Consider the following 25,198-nt stretch of genomic DNA (forward strand, 5'->3'; position numbering starts at 1 on the left):
AGGGAAAAAGCGCACTCTAAACTTAGCGAAAAGAATAGAAGCAAAAATTGCCGACTTTGATACCAGAGGGGCCCTAAGGTTAAGCTCCGATGATATTTTGGCTCCAATAAACGAGGAAACATATCTCCATCTAAAACCAAACACCCAGCTCCTTCCAGAGATTTTAATTTACCCGATCCTCCAAACGACCTTGACCCTAAAATCATAGTGGATCGTGGAATGGTGACAAAAGCAATTTGTAGTTTCCCTAGTGGTTCTGCATCAGGAATTGATGGTTTGTCACCTCAACATTTAAAAGATCTTATTTCCAAATCAGCAGGTGATGCGGCATCATATCTGCTGGAGCAGATCACAAAGTTAATAAACTTCATACTGAGCGGAAATGTCAATCTTGAAATATGCAAATATTTCTTTGGTGCAAATTTATGTGCGCTTCGAAAGAAGGATGGAGGACTTAGACCCATAGCTGTTGGATGTATATTTAGACGTTTAGCATCTAAGGCAGCAGTTTCCTCTGTGTATGCCAAATGCTCCTCTTATTTGCAACCTCACCAACTTGGATTTGCGACTAAAAAAGGAAACGAAGCTATTATACATGCCACTCGCAGTTACATAGAAGCACATAAGAATTCTAATTACGTCTTTCTCAAGATCGATTTCAAAAATGCTTTCAATTCTGTAGAAAGAGATCTTATGCTACAACAAGTTAAAGAAGTACTGCCTCAATTATATTCATTCTTTTGGCAAAGTTATGCTCAACCTTCAATCCTATTTTTTGGTGAACGAACAATTTTATCACAAGTTGGCTGTCAACAAGGTGATCCAGCTGGTCCAATGCTTTTCAGTCTGGCCATCCACCCAATAGTTCGCACTTTATCGTCTGAACTAAATATATTCTACTTGGATGACGGTAGCTTAGGTGGTTCTCCACAGTCAGTTTACCAAGACATGAAGACTGTGATAGAAGAATCAAAGAAACTTGGTCTTGAAGTTAACCCGTCTAAATGCGAACTTTTTTTCACATCTGGGAATCCAGACAAAGAAGTCGAATCTCAGTTTCAAGAATTTCTACCTGGGATACGGACGGTACTCAAAAGTGAATTAATTCTCTTGGGATCACCTCTCCTTGATGATGGATATGAGGAAAATTTTGATGAGCATTTAAATAGATTAAAAACAATAACTCAGCGTCTGAAGAGTTTACCAGCGCATATTGCCTTTTTTCTACTTAAGAATTGCCTGGGAATACCGAAACTTATCTACTTTTTACGCACCACTCCCACATGGTCCACGCCTTCCAAAGTACTTCAGCTTGATAATTGCCTGAAATATGCACTTCAGTCTATCATCAATTATTCGTTGAATGAAAATCAATGGACTCAAAGCAAGCTTACCAATTCGCTTAGGAGGTTTAAGCGTAAGAAAAGTCTCTGTTTTAAGCCTTCCAGCTTTCCTGTCCTCATCTTTTGGAGTGAAGCCACTTGTCTCCAACATACTAAATATACCAGTTGACAAAAGTGGAAATTCATCACCTGACGGAGGGATTGGAGATATGGAATGGTATATACAATAATGAGACTCCTGCCGTGTTGGACTCTCAACAGAATTGGGATAAAATTATATTAACAGCAATAATTGATAAAGAATTGGTCCCTGAAAATACATCTGATATAGCCCGTTTTAAATCCTTACAAAGAAAAGAATCTGGTGCATGGCTACAGGCAACACCGTCAAAAAATATTGGAACTTTCTTGGACAACAACACGTTTCAAATTTGTGTCGCTCTACGTCTCGGTTTAAATATCTGCCATAGTTTCAAATGCACATGTCAGGAACAGGTTGATGAAAAAGGCTTACACGCGTTAAGCTGTTCTAGGAGTGGAGGTCGAATTTCTCGTCATGGAGAACTGAATAATATAATAAGACGAGCTCTTGCCAGCATTGATGTCCCAAGTATTTTAGAACCATCTGGAATGTCCCGAGATGATGGGAAACGACCAGATGGAGTAACATTAACTCCTTGAAAAATGGGGCAACGACTGGTATGGGACGTCACATGTGTTGACACCTTTGCACCTTCTCATTTACCTTCAACATGTGAAGAGGCAGGAAATGCTGCTGAGACAGCCTGTAAACGAAAACACACCAAATATTCAAAATTAAAAGAAGATCATATGTTCATCGCCTTTGCTACAGAAACTATGGGAGTTTTTAGCCGGGAAGCTAGAGAGTTCCTAAAGGAAATTGGGTCGAACTTAAACCTCAAGACGGGAGATACGAGAAGTGCAGAATTTTTACTTCAGCGTATCAGTTTAGCAATACAGAGAGGTAATGCGGTCAGCATTTTAAGTTCCTTCCCTTCTTCAAAAATGGAAGAAGTTTTTTATTTGAGATGAACCTGAATTTACGAACACTTTCGACTGAAAAGTTTGTAAACTAAATTTTGTCAACTCCGTGATATTTTCTCCTGTTACTTCCAAACATGTGGAAGATGGACTTATTCGCTATTTTTAGTTATGAAGTCAATTTGTTCTATACACACACACACACACACACACACACACACACACACTCAAATTACTAGTTGCATTTTTCATCATTGTTACTGTCATTATCCTTATTATTTATTTTGTAAAGTATGTGTAGCAACCAGCAAGAAATATAAGTAGCCTGACAAAAAAAAAATAATAAAATAATAATAATAATAATAATAATAATAATAATAATAATAATAATAATAATAATAATAATAATAATAATGTCATTTAAAAAGTAATTTACAGGATACTAAAACAACATGATACGTAATCAAATGCAATTGTGTTCGTTCTTCTAGTCGCTGCCTTTACTTACATTTTGAAGGAAATGTTATTCTGGCAACACTGTAATTTCTATGGATGGCAACACTGAAAATTCTTCACGTTCATATTGTCTGTTGTAGAATAACAGTATCTATGGTTTTGGTAAATTGCATTTCATTATCTCTTTTTACTTATAAGAAACAAGCGAAAGAAAAATTGTAAATTTTGTATTATTTTTTGTATGTCAGGCTCTTAAATGTAAAAATAATGTTCACGTTACTAATTACATGTTCTTTCAGTAAGTACAATTTTCTTCAAAATTAAGAGGCAACCAAGCTTGCTTACAAATATGTACATACCAGTCTATGGTAGAAGTGTGCATCAACCCAACGCGTTTGTAATTTTGCAACTGAATTGAAAAGTTTCAGTATAAGAGATGTGAACTCAGTTTAACGTGGAATCTGAGCTATATGTAGTCCCATAAGGAATCGCACCCGAATCTTCACCCAAATGACGTAAACACTAAGTGAGTATGAGAAAGATCTCAATAAATTTCTTCCTTCTTCTTCTTTGAGTGCAAGAATACCATTTTCTATGTGTTACCAAAAACAATAACCAAACAGGTTATATCTTTACGAATTTGGAGAAGCAAAATTAATATCTTTGAGTTTATTGATATGATTGCTCTTCAAGGGGCTACACATTTCACTAACATAAGAATTGCAGAGATAAACTTCTTTTCACGGAACATAACTACTTTTTATTAAGTAACTTATGTTCATACTATGGAATGAGAACAATTTGCGAGGTTCGTAGAATGGTTCCTAAGATGACGGACTTGGCTGTTTAGGAGCAGGCTTTAATTAACGTTGAAAATGAAATGAAATGAATCTTTTTAATTTTACGTCCAACGCTTATGATAGTTAGGCTAAAGGAGACGGTGATGATGAGAAATGAATAAAATGGCGGAATGAAGAAAGTGGGAGCAAACGGGAGGAGCAACAGAAAACCCACTTACACGGTGTTTACCCACCACAAAGCTCACTTAGCGCGAGCTGGGATCAAACCAAGAACCCCATACACCAGAGATGAACGCTCTACCATTGAGCCAAAGGTGAAAATATCCATCATCAACAACAAATCGAGTCTATTTTGCTTTTGAAATTTCCTAGCAAAAAATTTTAATAAGTAAATAAATAAAATGTAGAAGAAAAATTACCACGGTGATGATCAAGTGCGATCAGCTCCCTCGACGGTAAGTGCTCAAAATTTGGATTCTCAGTGGGAGTTCATGTAGTTCAGATTTTACGTTGAGCATATAACACCGATCCCAACAAAAGACAAACCCCAAATAAACTAGCAAAGGAATACTTAACGAACAACTGCAAAACTACAAAAAATTTAACATTACAAACCTCTTCCATCAGTCTTCTTAGTTGCTGAACAGTGCCGCTCTCCTGCAATCCAGAACCTCCAGAAGGCATTGCAGATAGAATAGCCGTCGTTCCTTGACTTAATAATTCTATACCTTGACGATGACTCTCGAATTTCTGACGAACAACAGCGTCTGCTTGAACAGCATTGTTGATAATTTCCCTGAAACAAAACAACACATAATTAGGGAACACGCTTCAACAATTTCTCAAAATAATTTATCAAGAATTCTACAGTAGCCAAGCTAAAATCTATTCTACTTTGGTAGGTAAAAGACGTAAAAAGTCGTTTCAATATATTTGTTAAATATTAGCCTGTATGTACAAATGTATCTCAGGATTTGCTTTCCTTTAATAACAATTTCATTCTTTTTTGGAAGAAGGGGTAAGTATAAGAGTAATACAACAAACCTAAAAAATAAGAAATAACAAATACGTAGGCTAAAATTATAATCTGTGAAACTCCTAATAACTGGTAATGTAATTTTATGGGTAAATGTTGTGGAAGAGTTATACAGTAGAGTCCCGAAACCTCGGCCTAATGTGGACCAAAGGGTGGCCAATTTTGTTGAAATGTTGGATTATCGGGAATGGGGTTACATAAGAATAAGTACGATGTTTCCTCGGCAAACACAGTACTGTACTTGTAATGTATTGGTTACTTGAGAATGCAACAGAGAATAAATTGCCCAATCATCCTTAAAACAAAGGAAAAGTACGTACTTTTGAAGCATAGACCCTTTACTATACATGAAAATGAAAATTAATGAATACACACTGTACAGTAATTTACACGAGAAGACAGACCTCAGAAAAATACACGGCAATGATCTTGAACGGGTTTTCTCGCCCTACCAGGGTGTTGCAGAGTTATCTAGACTGCCGGGTTATCCAGTCCCGAGTTTTAGGAATTCTACTGTTTCTTTTATATATATATGTAGAAGAGTCGGAATGCGTTAAGCTATTTCGAGATATTGATTTAAAAAAAAATATATATATATATCAAGTGCGTCTTTCTGTAGAGCTGCATGCAAGTTTCTTCAATGAAAGTTACAATTCTATGGTATTACATGCTTAAATAAGAAACTGTATAAATTCGAATTGAGTTTGAGATTTTGTGTGAAATCTGATAAAAATATATATTTCAATTTCTTACATTCAATTAATGATGTATATATATATATCATTAATTGAATGTAAGAAATTGGAATACTACCTGTATAGCAGAACCAATCAATTTAATAATACACTACGATTTTGTTTCATTCTATTCTTTCTTTATTGCTATGCATTAAAAACTTTCACAGTATACAGGTAAGTTCTTATCTCGCACTTTCTCCTATAGTTTTACTAAATTTACACTCCCTTCAACTTTTGCAAAATTATTCATATACTGGTAATAAATCTCAAAAGTAAGATCTATCATCGCTAACATAAATTACATACAAAAACGAACAATTCCTTGCTACGGATTCGAATAGCAGTTAATATCAACCGTAACACTTTCTGTTTGTCACAATCTTCCCAACAAGAACTTTTATATATTTATTTTTATATATTTAACCTCCAGATATGGACTGCAACGTCAATTTAATTATAATTACGTGAGTCGTTCAATATATACATTCCCTAAGCTGTAAAATATTTATTTTGTAAGATATATTTGTAAACTATACCTACATGTGTAGGTGGATCCTTCCTCACCTCTCCACATAATTCCCATTAAGATGCAGGCATTTGCCTCACCGTTGCACCAATTTGTCCAAACCCTTAGCAAAAATCAGGGTTCTGACTATTTAGCAGTATCCTCACACTTCGCTTCACTTCTTCATCACCAGTTGATAGGAAACCAAGTCGCTTGTGTCAAACTTGAACTCTTCTTTAGGGAAAAGCAATTCGACACAAGCGATTAACCTTACTGTACGGACCTTATTGTCTTCGAAAAATTGCCTCCAAAATTCAGGCGCGTCTTTAATCGAAATTAATATGAAATTAATATCCAGTGTTTGGTTTAAAATTCCGCCAGTCTTAAAAATGGCCATATATTCGATGCCGCGGGAAACCTATCTCTATCTGGCAACATTGAATTCAAACATTCTGGTCAGCAGCAGTGCACCGATGCGACGAACATAAGTTACGGGGATTCACAAACTTGCTAACACTGTCTCCCTCCCGTCCCACCATAACAAACCTAGAACCACAGACAATCTCATAAATAAAAATGGTAAAAATGTTAAGGTATTTGTTTAAAAAAAAATTGCTTAAAAATTAAAATGCGTCTTATAGTCCGTAAAACACGGTAGTCTCTTCTTCTTGACGATAATGCCCACCCCCATTCAACAAACAAAGAAGATACAAAACTGAAAAATTAGGGTGCGAAAGGCTGTCCCACTTTCCATACAGCCTCAATTTAGTGCCGAGTAATTTCTACCTTTTTCCGGTGTTAAAGTCTGCATTGCAAAGTGCTAATAAGTCCTGATTTTTTGCAAAGGGTTTGGACAAATTGGTGCAACGGTGAAACAAATGCTTGAATTTCAATGGGAATTATGTCGAGAGGTGAGGAAAGACCCACCTACACATGTACGTATAGTTTACAAATGTATTTTAAAAATAAACATTTACAGCTTAGGGAAACATATATTGGACGACTCACGCATAAACAATCAACGACATCAACAAGAAGAAATAATATAGGAGGAGGTGAGCCGAGGACTGTTTAAATATATCATCCTGGCATTCATCTGATAGAACAAAAGATACAGAAGGCCTCCGAAAGAATGGCTGGCCACCAGATTTGAATCAGGGACCTCTCGATTATAAAGCAAGAACGTTAACCACTAGCCTTCTATTAGTGTCTGATCCTATAAATGTGTTGCACAAGGAGTAAAAACTAAACTTGCTTTCACAGTATGTGTATATAGATCCTTCAAATCAAATCAAATGAACTTTTATGGATTTTAATTTACTAAAAATCTCACCTGTATTTGCTTGCATTTACTCGGAAAGATTCAGTTAGCTTATCAGATGGCGTTCGCGTCCATTTCTCTTTAAATTGTTGCCTCAGTTGATCATCGGACTCCTTTTCATCCCTCAACATCCTTTCAGCCTTAAAAATAGTAACATATCAGACATATGTTATAAGCTAAAACAGGTAACTGACCGTTAAGTCTTATAAATAATTTCTTTTGATTACTTTCGGCTCCCCTGAAAATATTGTTGGTGGACAAGCTCTTCCTCAATCACTTTAATGCAGAGGTTGATTCATTTATATTGAGCCAAATTTGAATGTGACACTTACATGGGAAATGCCATGTTCCCACAGCCGGTTTCGTTCGATCTGCAGGCCACCTCTACTGACTATTGCCCGGCATCGGATTTTCCATTCCAGAAGACTGCGTTGCAGCTGGATCATGGGTATTGCATCCCACTCCTCTTACAAGCTTTCCACAGGCTGGAGATAATGTGAACTCGACGATGGGAAAGGATCCACCTGAGGAGTTCGAAAGCACAAGTCCATTGGGCTGGCATCTGGAATCTTGACAGGGTTGTCAGAGAAGGAATGCCGCGATTCCAGTTTTCGTGCCATACGGCGATAGAATTCTAGCGATGTTTTCGTCGTATGGCTGCATATCTTGTCTTGCTGCAGCTCAACCTGGTTCACGTCTTGTCCGTACAATGCTGAGATTTCAGGCTGATACAATTCACTCAGGATCAATAAGTCTGGAAATACACAGCATCGATTTTGATGTTTCACCCCACTTTTCGGAGACGTAGTTTGCCCCTATACGAGAAAGTGGCCACAATGATGAAATCTTTTGGGAAACTCTTGTGAACTGGACGAAGAACGTACTTCAGATCTTGGCATAGCACGAACATTATCACAGTTTGTACCTCATCAAGGGTAAGAAACTTCCACCGATCACCCGCGAGATGACGTTCATACAGTCATCCGCAGTTCCTCTTTCGCTCAGTCACATGACACGGTTTGAGGACGTGCATACTGCTTTTGCAAATTACCGTGAGGTGTAAATTCGCATGAATGGAGCGGTTGATTGTCGCCTGCGATGTGCGGCATTTGCTGGCCATCGTACGCAGTATGGGGAGATTTTCAGACGTCGCCATACGCCGAACCACACGAAACAACGGCGAGGTTCTTTCCACGGTATGCAGTTTCTAGCTACTCGCGTCGGTGGTGGGCCTAGAACTCTGTGCCGCATACTTCCGTATAATACGATTTAGAAGAAAATTATGCACTTTACACATTTCTACGATGCGTGACGCCGTAAACTTAGCATCGGGAAAAGATACAATGAACCCTTTCCAGAATGTGTTTGTTTCGGCGGCATCAGACTACGCTTGACCACTGCCTTACTGTTGCTTGCCTCGTAGCAATCTCATGGCGATGGGTTGCGCATGCGCAGTACAGTTGCATATTGACTTCGGCTCATTATAAATGAATCAACCTCTGTGTACAAGTTGAATACCATTCAACAATAATTTGAATAGTAAGTTAAGGCCACTTGAACGCTTCTTATCCTGGTCTGTTCTGCTCCTCCTTAATCGATAAAACGCCCTAGAGGAAGAAGTTATGATGTACTTTTTGAGTATGTGAATGTTCCAATGTGAACCAACTATTCTCTTCTATTTATTCCTTAATTGTTCAAAATATTTACTGATTCTGTTGTTTTTTTCTTCCTCTATTTCTTCTATATTACGAAAAAGTAAGATAAAAATAATTACACACTAAACAAAATAAAATATACAATAAGTGCTTTCGCTGAACGTTTTGCAAGACCCAAAAAAACAAGTAGAAATAAAAACAGTGAGTTTAGATATGAAGCACTATTCTGAAACAATCACATGATTCTACATTGAAGGTACGCTTCATAGCTGTCTCTCTGCTATTTAATTTTTCTTTCTATTTCCTGTCCCATCCTCTCTAATAAAGCGTTTAGCGAATAACTTTATACTGTACCGTATTTCCTTATTTAGTATGTGTAACAGTGTTTTCTTTATTTTGATAAATAATCTTTTATAGTGTGTGTATATATAGAACAAAAATTATGTCAAGCTGTCTTGTTATAAAATATATATAGCAATTAACGAAAAATAAGACAGAACTTCACACCACACGATACTGATGATAATGTGAGTATATATAATACTTCTATTTACAATCACTTTCTTTTCTAAGTCAAGCTATATGTGTGTTTGTGTTTAGCTTGACTTGACTTAGGAAAGAAAATGATTGTAAATAGAAGTCCCATTCAATATTATTTCAAATTATACAGTACTATGAAAAAGTATATCATGTACTTGGAAAACATTAGATCGTTTAACGAACCTCATTTAAGATATCAGTGTTTCTTTGGAGAAGATCCGGCAATTCCTTAATCATCTTTTCCAACTGCTCTAGTCCTCCGGCTTCTTTGACTGCATCCGATTTCTTCACTAAAGACCGTGGAATTGAATTTCCTGATGTATCTTCCAACGCTGCTGGAAGATTTAAAGACGCCAGGATGCTGCAGGGAGAAAAAAGTCATATTTATGAAAATATAAATCTTATATTAACAACCACATGTGCTTAAAAACTTAAATTTGAATGAAAATGAATAATTTACAACCTTACTGCTGAAAATATACATTATTATACAGTCACAAGGCAGTTTTTTTTCTGTGAGTTTAACATCCCACGATTATGCATCGAGACCAAGGAAAAAGATGATGATGGTGAAATGGCGAAAGAGGAAGGAAATGGGAGTAACCTGAAAAGAGAAAAAAGCACACGCTGTGTGTTTACCACAAAGCCCACTTGACGAGAGACGGGAAGTTAAATACCCCTGCAGGTAAAGTTATGCTTTTAAGTAGCCGATTATTAGGAGTAAATCCTTTTGGTCCAAAGTTCGTTTCTCGATGCGCATACCGAATTTTCGACATGATTTCCAGTCAGAACTTAGATCAAAAAAAAAAAGTTCTATGTGGCTGGGAAACAAATAAAGCAGCAGAAAGCTTCGGTCTAGAAAGTCCCAAATAAATACACTATATTGCTGTTAATGACTGGACATAACTAACAACTTTGTCACTTTGCTCTGATAAGGAGTTAATGTGCTGTAGATTCGCAATTTGCAATTATGACAGCCGCGAGCATTCTACGAAGACTTCCCACAAAGTTGCGGTTCCAACTCCACTCCTCCTTTAACATGACGAACACAGGTGAGTTATGGTCGGGCCTTCAACCGACATTCCACCTCATCCCAAAGATGTTCAATAAACTTGAAGTTGAGGCTTTGGGCCAGTCAAGCACTTGCACTTCCATCTCCTTAAACAACTGTATGATCACGTGCGCTTTGTGGACGCTGGCAGTCATGTTGAAACACTCCTCGACCGAACTGCTGCCACAAGCTAGGTAGCGGAGAATTGTTTAGGATTGCTTGATAACCGTCATCATTCATAGTTCCAGGCACTAACGTCAGTTGTCAGAATCCAACAATCAGAAACACACCGTACTTCTTTCCACACTACCTTTCACAGTGAGAACATTGCACCCCAGTAAATAGCTTATTTGGCATGCGCCTGGTCCATATACGTCTGTTGAATTGCCACAACGTGTAACGTAATTTGCCATTCTACATAATGCTCTATCAATGTCCACTTGCGCCATGTTTCCAGCCTCTGTAATTGGTGGCATGCGATCATTGTGATCCTGGTTTATGAGTTGCAGCTCGTCCATGGAACCATGCACACACCGCGCACAAAATAGTACGTTTACTGGCATCACTCCCAGATGCCAATCAGAACTTTGGGTTACAGTGTCGCAACGACTTTTGCCGTTAAGCTTTCACTACGTGTCTGAGACATCGGCGGCATATATATCAGACAATATGCATGACTTCCATGTACGGGTTTTCAGTTTTATTACTCCCTCTCGTTCCCATTTTATCACATCATCACACACACTGTAACATATGAGATCTAGAACTTGCCGGAAATGTCACGTATTGAATGAGCGAATCGGTGGACTCCAATGATTTTCTTTCAGTTGTACTTAACTCCCGTTGCCCGCTCATTTTAAGTGGTACCCGTCTTATGTCTTCCCAAATGTGCACCTTTTATTGCCTCATTTGACTTCTGGATGAAGACTACTCGTCTTTCCGGAAGGGGAAAGTGTCATAAACAAGAAAGAACCACACAAGTTTCCTATATCTGTACAATTGCTGAAGTTGCTCAAAGTGGTTGCCGTTAACAAGCAGATACAGTTACAATGGGGAGCAGTTGCTTGAGCAACACTGGTCAATATGTTAGCGAGGACTGATGTACATGCCGCTGTAATTTCTTGACAAAGGTTCCCAGCGTAACCGGTTTCCTCCGATACATGATATCCTTGAAGTTATCCTAACGGTAAAAATACACACTTCAAAATGGACTTCTGTTCCTCAAATATTACAGCATGCACCGGCCATTTTGTTTCACTATCATTCGTCGCAGATTACAGCTATGAGAGTATCAACATTTATTGAGGAAAACACCATACCATATATTGTACTGATGTATGTTCAAGTCAACTTCAAACACAATATGCAAATACCATCTACTAAACTGTGCATACTTTATTTTTATTTATTTTATTATTAATTATTATTTTAAAGGATTTCTACCTATGACAAAATGGCTAGTAGAAAATTTGGAAAGTAGTGTACCGGTCTTCTTCTTTACTGTTAAGCTGCTGATGAGTAACGCTAGAACTATGATGTTTAGCAACAGAACAAGAGACCCGCAATTGAGGTTTTCCTCTACTTCTTTCTCGAATTTTATAGCAGTAAAGTAAATAAACAGTGACTTTCTTCAAACCATGACTGAACAATATCCTTCACACAGCTATCAAGGAGTGGGTTGCTAAATTTACAAAATGAATATTGACCTAAGATGATATGCTTAATAACCGAGAACTGAAGAGCTTCCCAAAATGTTTGATGCTGACGGTCGAAGAACTGTCCTGAAAGAGACTGCAGGATTCCTAAACATGTTTTTCACGTTGTTTATCAGGAAATGGAAATGACAGAGTTGACTGCAAGATCGGTATCCAAACAGCTAAGTGCAGATGAAAAGCGATGTAGAGTATTTGATGTAATGAACATTGGTGTCCTTTTCAAAACGACTCCTCAGACTTGGTACGCTGTGTGATAAAAGTGAACATGGCTCCATGTGCCACTAGGTTCCACCCAGAAGTGCGGAATCTTCTGCACTTCAGATAATGTCCTTTAGATTAATTAGCTGAAAAGAAATTCTACAATAAACATTACATTGCAGCCTTTTGGATAAACTGTAAGCAGTTCAAGATAAAGTCGCGTGGGGAACTTGAGAGAGTGGGGTTCTGATCCTAAAAGACAACACTCCCTGTCCATCAAACAATGCTGAAACTGGAATAGTCAGGATACTACATGTTTGTCTTACTACTTTTTGACAGCTTTGTTATTTTCTTTCCTTTCTTTTTCCCAAGGGTTAAATTTGTTGTAAGATGGTTGTAAGTGCATTCGCTGAATAGACTCAGCACATTAGCTAACTTACTTGCATTCCTCGCAAGCACGAAACTACCCTTCCCTCTCTCGTACTGTACAACTGAACGTAACTTAATGTTTACTTATACAGTCAGCGACAAAACTTCCTTCCGTTTGGTGAAATTAGGTTAGCAAATAACTTCAGAATGGAAGGACAATTTGAGTAGTTTTCAGTAAATTAAAAAGAATGTAATTTTCTGTACGTTCCAGCAATACCACCGTTATTCCCAAATAGTTTTTACCAAACGAAAATAACTTTTGTCGCTGACTGTACAAGTGTTATTATTATCACATTAAATTTACACCAATCTATACAAATATTATTAACATATTACTATACCTGTTCAATAGTTGAGTAGACTCTCGAAGCTTCATTATTTCCGTATTTACAATTTCATTCTTTCTACTGTCGTATGCTGCCATTGCTTGATGCACCGCTACAGGAACAAGATCTTCAAACAGATCTGAAAACAAATATGACATTTCTTTACAAAGAACTAGAATCGCTTCATTCTGAAATCAACCGAAAGTTATAACAACCAATATTTAAATACTAGAAGTATCAATTGATTTAAACGTAGTTCTCATGTTATGTTCCATACTATTATTTACAACACAGAGTCAATACATAAATAAATTTCTAAGATTAAATCAGCCTACGAATCGGAGATGACAATCAAATTACTATTGCAGTTAACTACATTGTAGTTAAGGATGCTATGTTGAAAGGATCATCTAGAAATGAATTGACAGATTCAAAAGTAGAAATTTTGACCTCGGCAGTGTCCACGTTCAGGTTGCCCATTTCGCTTTCATGAGGGCCATTTGAATGACCTGATCTACCGTGATCCCCGTAAAAGCACCTGGAAATTGGCCACAGTGATGGACAGTAGACAGATAACTGCGACACCTCCAACACATCGGACAGGTTAAAAAGCACTTGGTTCATAGGTACTTTATTCACTCCATACAGACAACAAGAACCATTTGACATATATATGGGGTTCTGTGCTTACCGGCCAACATGAATCCTTTCGCCAACATCAGACCTTTCTCTTATGTATTGTTGCTGGAAATGAGAAATGGTGCCTGTGTGTGAATTCTTTAAGCAGAGAAAGAAAAGATGTCAGGCCAAACAGAAAGGCAACACCACGTACAAAACAGGATTTGTATTCCAAAAAGACAATGTTGTATAACTGGTGGAAATGAAAGGAATTATCCACTGTGAACTCCAACCTCGTCATCGTACCATCGCTGCTGCTGCATACTGTGATCAATTGCAACGTGTTCATGCAGCACTTCACGAAAAACAGGCTACATGAACGAATACAGGAAATGGAATCATCACCCACATGGACAACGCTAGACTATATGTGGCACACATGACAACCGTTGCCATTCAGTAGCTTTAATGGGATGCTTTTCATCATCAAGCGTATTCCCCAGATGTGGCTCTTACAGATTATTACTCTTTTCCGGTCCCTGTTCATTGCACTCCGTGGCACAACGATGAGTTATGACGGGGACAACTAGAATCGCCACTGACATCCTCATTACACTTTAACCAATCAATCAATCAATCAAAAACGATAAGTTGTGTACTGACTTCGATGCATCCAAGCCAACGGGATTCCTAAGGCAACCAATTACTGAGCGCTGGGAACAAATTGTGAACAATGCGGAGGAATACATCACTGATTCATTCTCCGATTAGTTCAACCATCAAACAAGGAACGCATGCAGTAGTTCCAAACGACACGAATTACTGAATCAACCCAATACTTAACATAAATAGAGAAAAGTCTGTATTAGTGTTATCTGGTGATCTGAAAACTGTTCTTCATGCATACAAAAACCTAGAAAATTTAATAAAATAAAATATTATTATTACTTTATTTTATGTCCATCAACTGTAATTCAATGTCCCTAACCCCCTTTTTAAGTTATCTCCAATACTGTTCTCCTCTTTCACAGCTGATCCCAAGACTTCCACACACTGCTTTTCCACTCTTTCACCTGTTTTTTCATTCTTGTTTTCACATGCCCATAATACTATTTTTTTTTTTTTTTTTTCATTACCTGTCCGTAAAGATTCGTTTCTGACAAACACAAATACAATATTTCAATGAAATACGCTATGAGCCTCTTCTATTGATAGCTGTTATAGTTTGACATAGACTTACACTTTCTGTTTATGCATATAGTCATATTTTTTTCAATCTGTACTTAAATCACTTATGTTTGTGCGCAGTTCTTATAAGTGCATTAACTGAACAGCAAAAAACGAACCAAAAAAATAATAATCATTACTTTGGATGACTCAAACCAACCGATATCTCACTAGAACACGCACTAACCTCTCTTATGGCAGTCATCCAAATCAGCATTGCAAATCGTACAACTTCGAAGTCTGTAAAATATGACTTCTACTACTATCATTTTTTATCTCACTGGTTCGTAATGGGTACCGATATACTCGAAACTCAACTGCTATTTTACTCGTCAATGTCTCTATATGGTTCAAAATTACAAACCGGCTTGTAAAAATTGTCATTGGTTCAACACTGTGAACATTCTTGCAAATAACATTAAATGTACTACAGTGGAGTCTCGTTAATTCGACCTTGGATAATTCGAAATATTGGATGATTCGAACAGAAGTTCATTCCCCTTGAAAACTGTATTGAAAACAATAGTAAAAAATCATGGATATATCGAACTTTTGAACCTATGTTTTGGATAATTCGAAGTAAATACAGTTGAAAATTTTTAATGTTGGACAGATGTAAAGAGAGAAATACAGTTTTAACGTGTTTTCAGTTATCCAGATGCAGCCATAGGGAAGAGTAATACAAAAGATAAATAGAAAATCTATGTAATGATAAAGATGAAGGTGAGTGGGGAAGAAGTCAAGATAGAGAACGTAGGCCAATCTCATGTTGTTTCAGAATTGGTTGAAAATTTAAGATGAATTATTAATAAAGTCAACCAAATGTTATTAATATCGTATTCCACGCAATACATGAAATTCAAGATTTATTGACCGTACAAAAACAATCAAATTTAAGCAAATGAGGTTTACGACTTCTTAAAAGTGAGAACAGAATATTCAAATTGTTACTAGTGTTTAATTGTTTGGGCTATTCAATGTATGTTGTAGTGTTGTACGTAATTATATTTCCCATTGTACACGTAGTTTGAATTATGTGGAGTCAATGTCATTTGTTAGTTTGCGGTATTCGATCACGCAAATAATAAGCTGCTTTCAAGGTAAAGTCTACACCACATGAATATGTTTTTGATACACAGTACTTTGGTTTGTTTGTTATATATGTGAAAATGAATGTTGTTGGATAATTCGAAGTTTTTTCGTGTCCCCTTGGACTTCGAATTAAAAAGAGTCCACTGTACTCAATTAATCAGCGAATGCAGTCACTAGAACATAACGCTGAACCTACCTCTAATACGTAAAAAAGTGAAATACATTTATTCCTGGCTTATTACATTATAACTCCAAAAACCATTCAATCATTACACGACCTCTTTAGAAATGCTCTTGCAAGAAACTACATAATGTGTTTGATGATGAGCTCCCATTGCCTCAGTGAAATAACAGTGGTTTGAAACAAAACAAAAACCTGCGTTATGTTCTCTATGTACCATATATATGGCACACCAAGGAAGTTAAAGTCCTCCAGCTGCTAATCCTAGCTCACCACTAGAATTTTGTTTTTGAATCAGGTACTTGTTTAAAACCCCCTGGATGATCCTGAAAGCTCTTATGCTCCCAAAAGCGAATAATGGCCAATAAAGCTAGTTTTATAGCACGATTCAGTTATCATTATGCGAATAATAATAATAATAATAATAATAATAATAATAATAATAATAATAATAATAATAATAATAATAATAATAATAATAAGAAGAAGAAGAAGAAGAAGAAGAAGAAGAAATAAATTCGTCATTTTCATATTCATCTCTATAGTTCATATTCATCTCATCATCTCTTTAGACTCTTACCATTATATCAAACAAGTCTCGCTCTCAATACATCCTCTATATAATTTACTACATTCAAGTATCTTAAATCAGTAAGTAATTTCATGAGGAACTTAAATCTCGTCTTCTAATATTCGAGCTAAAGAAAGCCTTCAATATTATTTGGCATACTGGGTTAAGCCATTAACTTAATTTTTTTTTTTTTTTTTAATTACAGGTAGCCTAATACAGTGGTTCCCAACCGGTGTATCGCAAAACTTTAGAATTTAAAGATCATGAACCACTTAATAATTAAAACCAATTTTGAAACGGGATGTACCAGTCAATACTTCCAGAAGTAATAATAATGCTCAGTACTATACAGTCACTACTTCATAGAAACTTACAGGGTTTCGTTATTATAATTTCTATGATTAATAAATAATCGAACAAGTGTGTCGTGATCTCATAGGCGCTCGCTACTGTGTCGTCAGCCAAAAAGAGTTGGGACCCAGTAGTTAATACAATGCAGCCCACTTATAACGAACTCGGAAATAACGAATTATTGAATATTATGAACATAAAATAAATCCCCGTCACACTGCCTATTTAAAACATGGAAGAAATATTTTCAGAATCCTATGGTACTTCCGCAACAATTTTTATAGAGGTAGTTGGTGAGTGCTTCAAATTATATGCCCGTAGCCAAACTCCCTCTATAAAATATGCTTCGTGAGTACCTTAGGATTCTGAAACATGAATTTTTGGATAGAACACATACTAGTTCCTAAGTGAAGTCTTGACCAGTCCCATAGTTGTGGAGCTATGGACCTTTAAAGTTCATTTTTTCGTGTTTTCGGCAGTCTATAACTCCGAAAGGAAGCATTTGTGCACCCAAGTTGGTCTATATTTTTTGTCTTATCTTGGTGTCAGGAATTACCTCCAAACGTTATCGGTGTTGTTTTGAAACACCCTGTATATAATGAAATCTGTTTATGGCCCATATTAAATACGTATAAGCTCTTAATCCATACTAGCTGCATCTACCTCTGCTGTCCCTTAATGATAACTCTAATGTAAGGTATTTATTCAATTTATGTTTCATCTGAAATTTAACTGGAAACCGCACTTTTCAACAATTAAGGCAACATCTTTTAAGGCGTTAAGCTGGAACTACTTGCGGTTTACAAACCGAGCTCATCAAAGCTTACAAAGTTTTTCTTCGTCCATGTTTGACGCCCGGACATACCAGGCTAGACCAATGCTGGTCACCACTGACAATTTAGAGTCTTAGTCGAATTCAATTTCATAAAAAAAAAGGGGGGGGAAGGGGAAGAAAGAACACAAATTTGAACAAGACACAGTACCTTTGAAGTCAGCGCTAAGCTTGTCAGGAACTGGTAAGCTTTTCGCTAGTAAAGCTTTTCCAACAGGATTAAGGGATTTGAAATCTGGTATTCTCTCATGATAAATGAAATCGTTGTCTTTCTTCGCTTGTGCCAGAGCTCTCTGTACTTTGTTTAGGTAGTCCTGAAAGTATGTTGGCCTTCCAGAGCGCTGTTGTGCTGCTTTCATCAATTCCATTGCATGCTTTGAAAAGAAAGAGAAAAATGTTGTTTATACTAATGATACTCATTTAACGCGAATATAATGCAAAATTCAACAAATTAATTTGAAAGAGAGATTTAATAATAATAATAATAATAATAATAATAATAATAATAATAATAAAGAGAAGGAAAATACATGTACGTGTCAAACCGAAATTAATTATGTCAAACTTGATTTCTATATGCAGCCTTCACTTATTATAACAAACTAGCAAATGTTCCAAATATTACTACAACCAATATTTGGAATTCTCCTTTTGAGTCTTTCGATAGTGCTCGTCTGAACTCGAAGTCTCGCACGAAATTTGAACAGTTCGTATGGGCGTCTTAGTGAATACCACCCGAATCCTTTTACTGCTATTCCAAGTAAAAAATCTAAAAACGTTGAAACAGATATTTTACTATTTTAAATGAAAGATTCCGTGATATAGACATCATATTGCAATAAGTGCAACCCCCAATCATTTTTAATCTCTTGTAGGATATTACTAGAAGTTTACATATATTTATTTATTTTGAATGAAAAGTCTAAATGCCGAATTTTATGCGCCTAAACTTACGCAATTGCGAGATATGGATATATTACAATAACTGCAACTCCTATTTATCCATTTCCACCGCGAATCACCAAAAATTATTCCTTCTTGGTACCTTGCGTCACACTATTCAAATTTCAAGTTTCTAGCTTAAGTGGAAATAATTCATGGCTTAAGACACTTCTCAATACTATTTTAATGAAATTTCTAATTAAACGTGTAATATTCTAAACAATTTATTAATTTATATTTCTGATTTTTAAATGTAAGAGTACACATTGTTATGAGATATCAACTAATACATTTTAAACATATATTAACAACATATCAGGAATTACTTTTCGTGGTTGGTAAGCTCTGGACAAAATTTGAAACATAAGAGAGAAAGAAAATAATGTTCATATCAGCATTAAGAAATGTCGTCCGCAGTGTGTTCTGTAAAACCTTTCCTTCTCCTATAATATTATCTAATTTTCAGTATTTATCAAAAATACTGTATTTCATTCCAAAGTCTCATTACAGTTTATTTTTAAAGACACGGAGGAGAGAAAATGTCATCTCAGTATTGTATAGATGCCTGTCCTAAGTCTTGGAATACGAAGAGGTCGTTATGTTCAAACTTGGGCAAGTCAATCAGGTTCAAACAGAGGGCAAGTTAATCAAAAGCAAGTGTTTTCTTCACTGCCACTAAGCAAACGGTACAACGATACTTATAAGGCTCGGAACAATACGTTCCCAACGGTGTAAACTGAGTGGCCGTAAAGTATTGGCTAGTGTTCTTGCTTCGCAATCGAGAAAACTTGGGTTCGAATCCAGTGACAAGCCATCCTGACAGGTTTTCCTTCAGTCTATTAAGCAAATATCGGGATGGTGCCATTAATTTCTTTTCTCATTGCTGTTGTAGTTACTGGTTTTAGTTGTTAATTATTCCATTGTAAATTGACCTCGGATGCTGTATCTGGACAAATAAATCTCAGGTGGGTGTGTAAAGTATGGCAACTCCAAAAAGTTGATTCTGGGATAAACGAAACTTTAAGTGCTGGACTCCGTATGACCGCAGAGTTACTGCAAGATACATAGTCAAGTTCCTTCGAAACCAGTGACAATATGAGATACTGTTCTATACCCACAGGTACGAGATAATATAGGCCTTTTCCGTAGCTAGAAAACTCAATTTCAACAACTGCGCAGAAATAGTCCTCTCTTTGTAATAATAATAATAATAATAATAATAATAATAATAATAATAATAATAATAATAATAATAATAATAATAATAATAATAATAATAAAATTTAAAAATAAAATAAAAAAATAAATAAAATAAAAAATGAAATATTTGTGTTTTACGTCCCACAAGTATGCCGGCTAGGCTAAAGGAGACGGTGATGATAAGGAATGAAATGAAAAAAGTGGGAGGAAACGGAAAAACCCTGAGAAAAACCATACACACGGTTTGTCCACCACAAAGTTCACTTCGCGTGATCTGAGATCGAACCAGGGAACCCACACACCACATGTAAACGCTCTACCACTGAGCCACAGCGGTCCCTTTGCTCTTCCAGGCAGACCTTATTAGTGTCCTATTTCTAAAGTAAGTGCTTGTCATATAGCAAACATGCACTCATATTATTTTTCTTTCTTTTATATAAAAAAGGTTTTTTTTCTGAAAAAGCTTGAGTTCTCAAAAACAATTGTTTTTTGTTGAAAAATACGGTTTAAATCAGCCAATCCTGCTTTTTACAAAAGCTGGATAAACCCGCCAGCTGCTTCTGAACTTGAGTAAAAGAAAGAACCCGCCCCACCAGGAATCAAACAGGGTCGTCTATTGTAGGTAAACGCTTCAAGACTGTTCGTGGTTCTCGACATATATATATATATATATATATATATATATATATATATATATATATATATATATATATATATATATATATATATACAGGGTGGTCAAAATAAGTGTTACAAGCCAATATCTCGCGAACTATACATCAAGTAAGAAAAATATTAAGAGTCAATGCACAAAACAGAGGGGCCTAACAAATGAGTCAAACACAAGGTTCCCCCGCCCCCAGTTTGGGGGGATGGGGGTATACGTGAAATTTTTAAATGGGAACATAGGTCGAGTGATACCTCGTTCGAAAGAGCTTGGAAAATTGAACAATTTTTGATAGAAGAGACAGTTTTCAAGATGGTCCCCAAAAATGGTCCTGTATCAGATAAAATTTCCAGTACTTATAAATCAGAAATGGCTGAGTAGAAAAAGATGAAACATAAAATGGAAAAGGAAAACCGCCATAGGCAACATGGAATGGTATTGTCGCGGTGTCCCCAGGGTTCCCATCATGGGGCCCCGGGACGAACTTGAAAATTTCAAATGGGAATATAGGTCGGGTGATACTTTGATAGACCGTGGAAAACCAAACAGCTTAATACAAAATTTGTTTTGATTTCGGGCAAGCCTGTTTCAAGATGGCCGCTGAAAATGGTTCCCCATTCAGATACAAAGTGCAATGTTCAAACTGAGTGTTACAAGCTAATATCCAGCGAACTATGTATCAAATAAGAAATATGTTAAGTCAATGTACAATACAGACAGGCCTAAAAAATAGGTCAAACACTAGGTCCTAATTTTCTACTAAGCTGTTTGGTATTTCACGATCTGTCAAAGAAGGTATCATCACTCACCCTATGTTGTCATTTGAAAATGAAAATGAAATGAAATCTTTCAGTTTTACGTTCCATGGTTATGCCAGTTAGGCTAAGGGAGACGGTGATTATAAAAAATGAATGAAATGGTGGAATGAAGAAAGTGGGAGGAAACAGGAAAACCCCGAGAAAACCCACGAGCACAGTGTTTGTCCACCACAAAGTCCACACGGCGCGAGCTGGGATCGAACCAGGGACCCCAATTACCGAAGGTGAACGCTCTACCACTGATCCACCGCGCCCCCTATGTTACCATTTGAAAATTCCACGCACACTCTTCCCTCCAAAATGGGAGGAACCTCGTGTTTAACCCCTATTTTAAGCCGTCTGTATTGTACATTTGACTCTTAACACTTTTCTTATTTGATGCATGGTTCGCGGGATATTGGCATGTAACACTCAATTTGAACACTAGGCTTTATATCCGAATGTGGAACAATTTTCGCCGGCCATTTTGAAACAGACTTGCCCTAAAACAAAACAAATTTTGTATTAAGCTGTTTGGTTTTCCACGATCTTTCAAACAAGGTATCACTCGACCTATATTCCCATTTGAAATTTTCAAGTTGGTCCCGAGACTCCATGATGGGCCCTTGGGACACCGCGACAACACCATTCCACGTTGCCTATGGCGTTTTCCATTTATATTTTTTGTTTCATCGTTTTCTACTCAGCCGTTTCTGATTTATAAGTACAGGAAATTTTACCTGATACAGGAATATTTTTGGGGGCACCATTTTCTTGAAAACGGTGCCCCTATCAAACATTGTTCGATTTCCCAAGCTCTTTCGAACGAGGTATGTTCCCATTTGAAAATTTCACGTACACTCCCATCACCCCAAAATGGGGGCAGCGGGAGAACTTCGTGTTTGACTCATTTTTAGGCCCCTTTGTATTGTACATTGACGATGGATGGATGGATATATGTATGTATGTGGTTCAAGGCTACAGAAATTCTATGAAAAGAAGCGAACGAACACAACTCTACGACAAATAACATATAATTATACTTATCGTTTCGTCTATCTTTACTTCAATAAGACTATTCTGTTAAATTACTGATTTTTGCAATCTTGAAAACGGCAAAGAATATGTTGATTGATGGGAATTTAACGTAGGGGCATTACTGCTTATGGTGAATCCCAAACCACTAAGCTGTGGCTTATTATCTTTACCAGTACTGAACCAGGATTACGCGTTGTCCACTTGGGCACTTTTTCATGCGGTGTACTACGAATCTACCGTAATTCACCGAATACTTGTAATCTTACTCCCTTATTCTTCAAGAATGAGCAATGTCGGAAATTCGACCACATGCATCTCTTGTATTGAAATCAAAGTAGGTGAAGCTGTTAACTGGAATTTCTGGATTTGACTTTCTCGCGCCTTCTTATGTACTTTTATGGTGATTGGATTTTCATAGATTTATAAACAGAAATGGATACGCAAAACCTCTTGATTTTCTTCTCGGCATAACAAAATGTCCTTTTTCTTTCTTCTGCTGTGTTGGAATTCATTGTGTTTTGCACAGTGTAATTAAAATTTATTTTCTAATTCTTCACATAATCCTACCTTTTTTCTCTTCCAATCGCGTTCTCTTGTTCTTCCATACTTGACAATGGCAAACTGATGAAAAAATTCTTCACTTAACGAAACTCAAAATACTCATGAATTTCTCCGAAAAATGACAAGACATGGAAAAACGTGAAATATGCCTGTGGCATCTGAAAGATGAGCTACTCTGAGATCGATATGAAGTTGAAACGAGACATGGACACTGGAATGCTACTTACTTTCTGTGGTCTAGCTCCATCGATGGTAAGAGGGAAGAGCACGGTGGCTCGGTGGTAGAGCGCTTACCTCTGGTCCGTGGGATCTCTGGCTCGATCCCCGACCAAGTTTGTGGTAGGCAACACATCGTGCCCGTACTTCTGTTTTTATCTACATTTTCATTCAAGCAATTCTTCAATCATCACTGACTTGTCTTGATCATACCTCTCCCTCAATCTAAAGGGCATAATAGTGGGACGTTTAACTGAAAGTTTTCATTTCATTCTTTTTCCATCGATATTTTAGTTAATGGTATAAAAACTTTCAACACGGAGTGTTATTACTAGAGCTAGGAATAGGTGCTGCACATTATCTTCATTTTCCTATTAAAACGTTCAAATTAGCTTGTCTTGCAAAGAAAACATTAAATAAACACTTCTAACTGTATTTTGGTAGCACTTTTTACAATGTTTAAACATTTTTTGCAACTTTTCTCAATGCCACCGCCTTTTGCATTTTTTAAAACTTTATTGGCTTTTTTGCCGCATCATATTCCTATCATATTTGAACAAGAAACACCGAACGTGTGCACCATCACATTTTCTTTCGCTTCAGTGCACCACCAATCGATGCTGCTGACTGCTGGAACAAACTTAAAACAGTTTTAATTTTTTAGTTCAAAATACGCTCTCATTAGCGTTGTCTGCCATTATTTTGTTTGCCAATATTCAATATGCTGAAACAGAAAGAGAATGACGGGAAAATAACAGTTTAGTGCAGATGGTATTCAGTGACAGGTCTGTTCTCACTTGCAGTGTTTGTGGTATTTCAAAAGCTAATGATGAAAAAATCTGACATAATCGCGTTACGCAGCATTTAGGTAGTGCAAAACTCAAAAGAATAAGGAACTATTGTACAATGCAATAAAGATGCGACATTTATTGGTGGTGGTTTATTACTGACTTGAACATCAACAAATGCGGTATTCCTCTTTCCAAGTTTAACAACTTTATTATAAAAAATTAATTGCAGAAGTATACCAGGGAGTTTGTTCCAGATCAAAGCACCTTACGAACATCATATATCCAGCCTCTGCACGGAGAAAAATTGGAAGAACAGTGCCCTGAGAAAGACGGACAATGGGCTGTTATAATTGATGTGAAGGTAGTACTACAGGGTATTGGAAAGCAGAAACCAGAACAGAGCATGCTAAAAATGTTGATGTTAAGGATGTTGCAACAAACGAGGATTTAAATTACCGACTACACACAAAATATGCATCACTTGTTTATGTTGGCGCTGAGCATTCCTTTTCTACATACAAATTATTTACTTAGTGACCAGAGATGCAGCCTCATTTAAAAAAAAAAAAAAATTAAAAAAAACTAATATTATCTGTTTTGTTTTCTTGGCTTAGCATTGTGTTCTGGGAATTGTTTTATGGAGATTTTTTAATACATAAGTGAATTCTGAGACACTATATGATGGAATTAAATTTGAAACCTGCACCTTTTAAACCCAAATTTTGCATCTAAAATTCCTAGCTCTAGTCATTACTCTGAATGACTCCATATCGACCACTGCGTACAACATCTCCATTCCTGGACGCACCCTTGTGATAAGTTAAGCTGCTCATCCTGTGATTAATCTTTAAACGCATACTGACGCAACTGCTGCGTCGGGGTTTTAAACCTCAATAGATTAGCCCCTAATTAAGGTAGAAAGACGATTTTGGTACCAATTTATTCCTGAAGGCAGCTTTCCGCCGGTGTGCATTTTATGTATGAGAGGGTATCAGGGCGG

The 25,198-nt window shown here is 36.7% G+C and overlaps 1 protein-coding gene across 2 annotated transcripts in view; it reads right to left on the bottom strand.

The window, feature by feature from the left end:
* The window catches only part of ALiX (programmed cell death 6-interacting protein-like protein AliX), a 73,167-nt gene that overhangs the window by 25,465 nt on the left and 22,504 nt on the right, over window positions 1–25,198 (bottom strand). For both annotated transcript variants that reach the window (XM_081749154.1, XM_081749153.1), the window contains exons 7-11: window positions 18,138–18,360; window positions 13,130–13,253; window positions 9,579–9,756; window positions 7,213–7,340; window positions 4,217–4,397 (exon numbers count right to left, since the gene is read on the bottom strand). In XM_081749154.1, coding sequence (XP_081605280.1) covers window positions 4,217–4,397; window positions 7,213–7,340; window positions 9,579–9,756; window positions 13,130–13,253; window positions 18,138–18,360 — 834 coding nt within the window. The remainder of the gene's footprint in view (window positions 1–4,216; window positions 4,398–7,212; window positions 7,341–9,578; window positions 9,757–13,129; window positions 13,254–18,137; window positions 18,361–25,198) is intronic.

This window comes from Thermobia domestica, chromosome 2 (genome assembly GCF_964235325.1).
Source record: "Thermobia domestica chromosome 2, izTheDome1.hap1.1, whole genome shotgun sequence".
In the NCBI taxonomy this organism is placed as follows: domain Eukaryota; kingdom Metazoa; phylum Arthropoda; class Insecta; order Zygentoma; family Lepismatidae; genus Thermobia; species Thermobia domestica.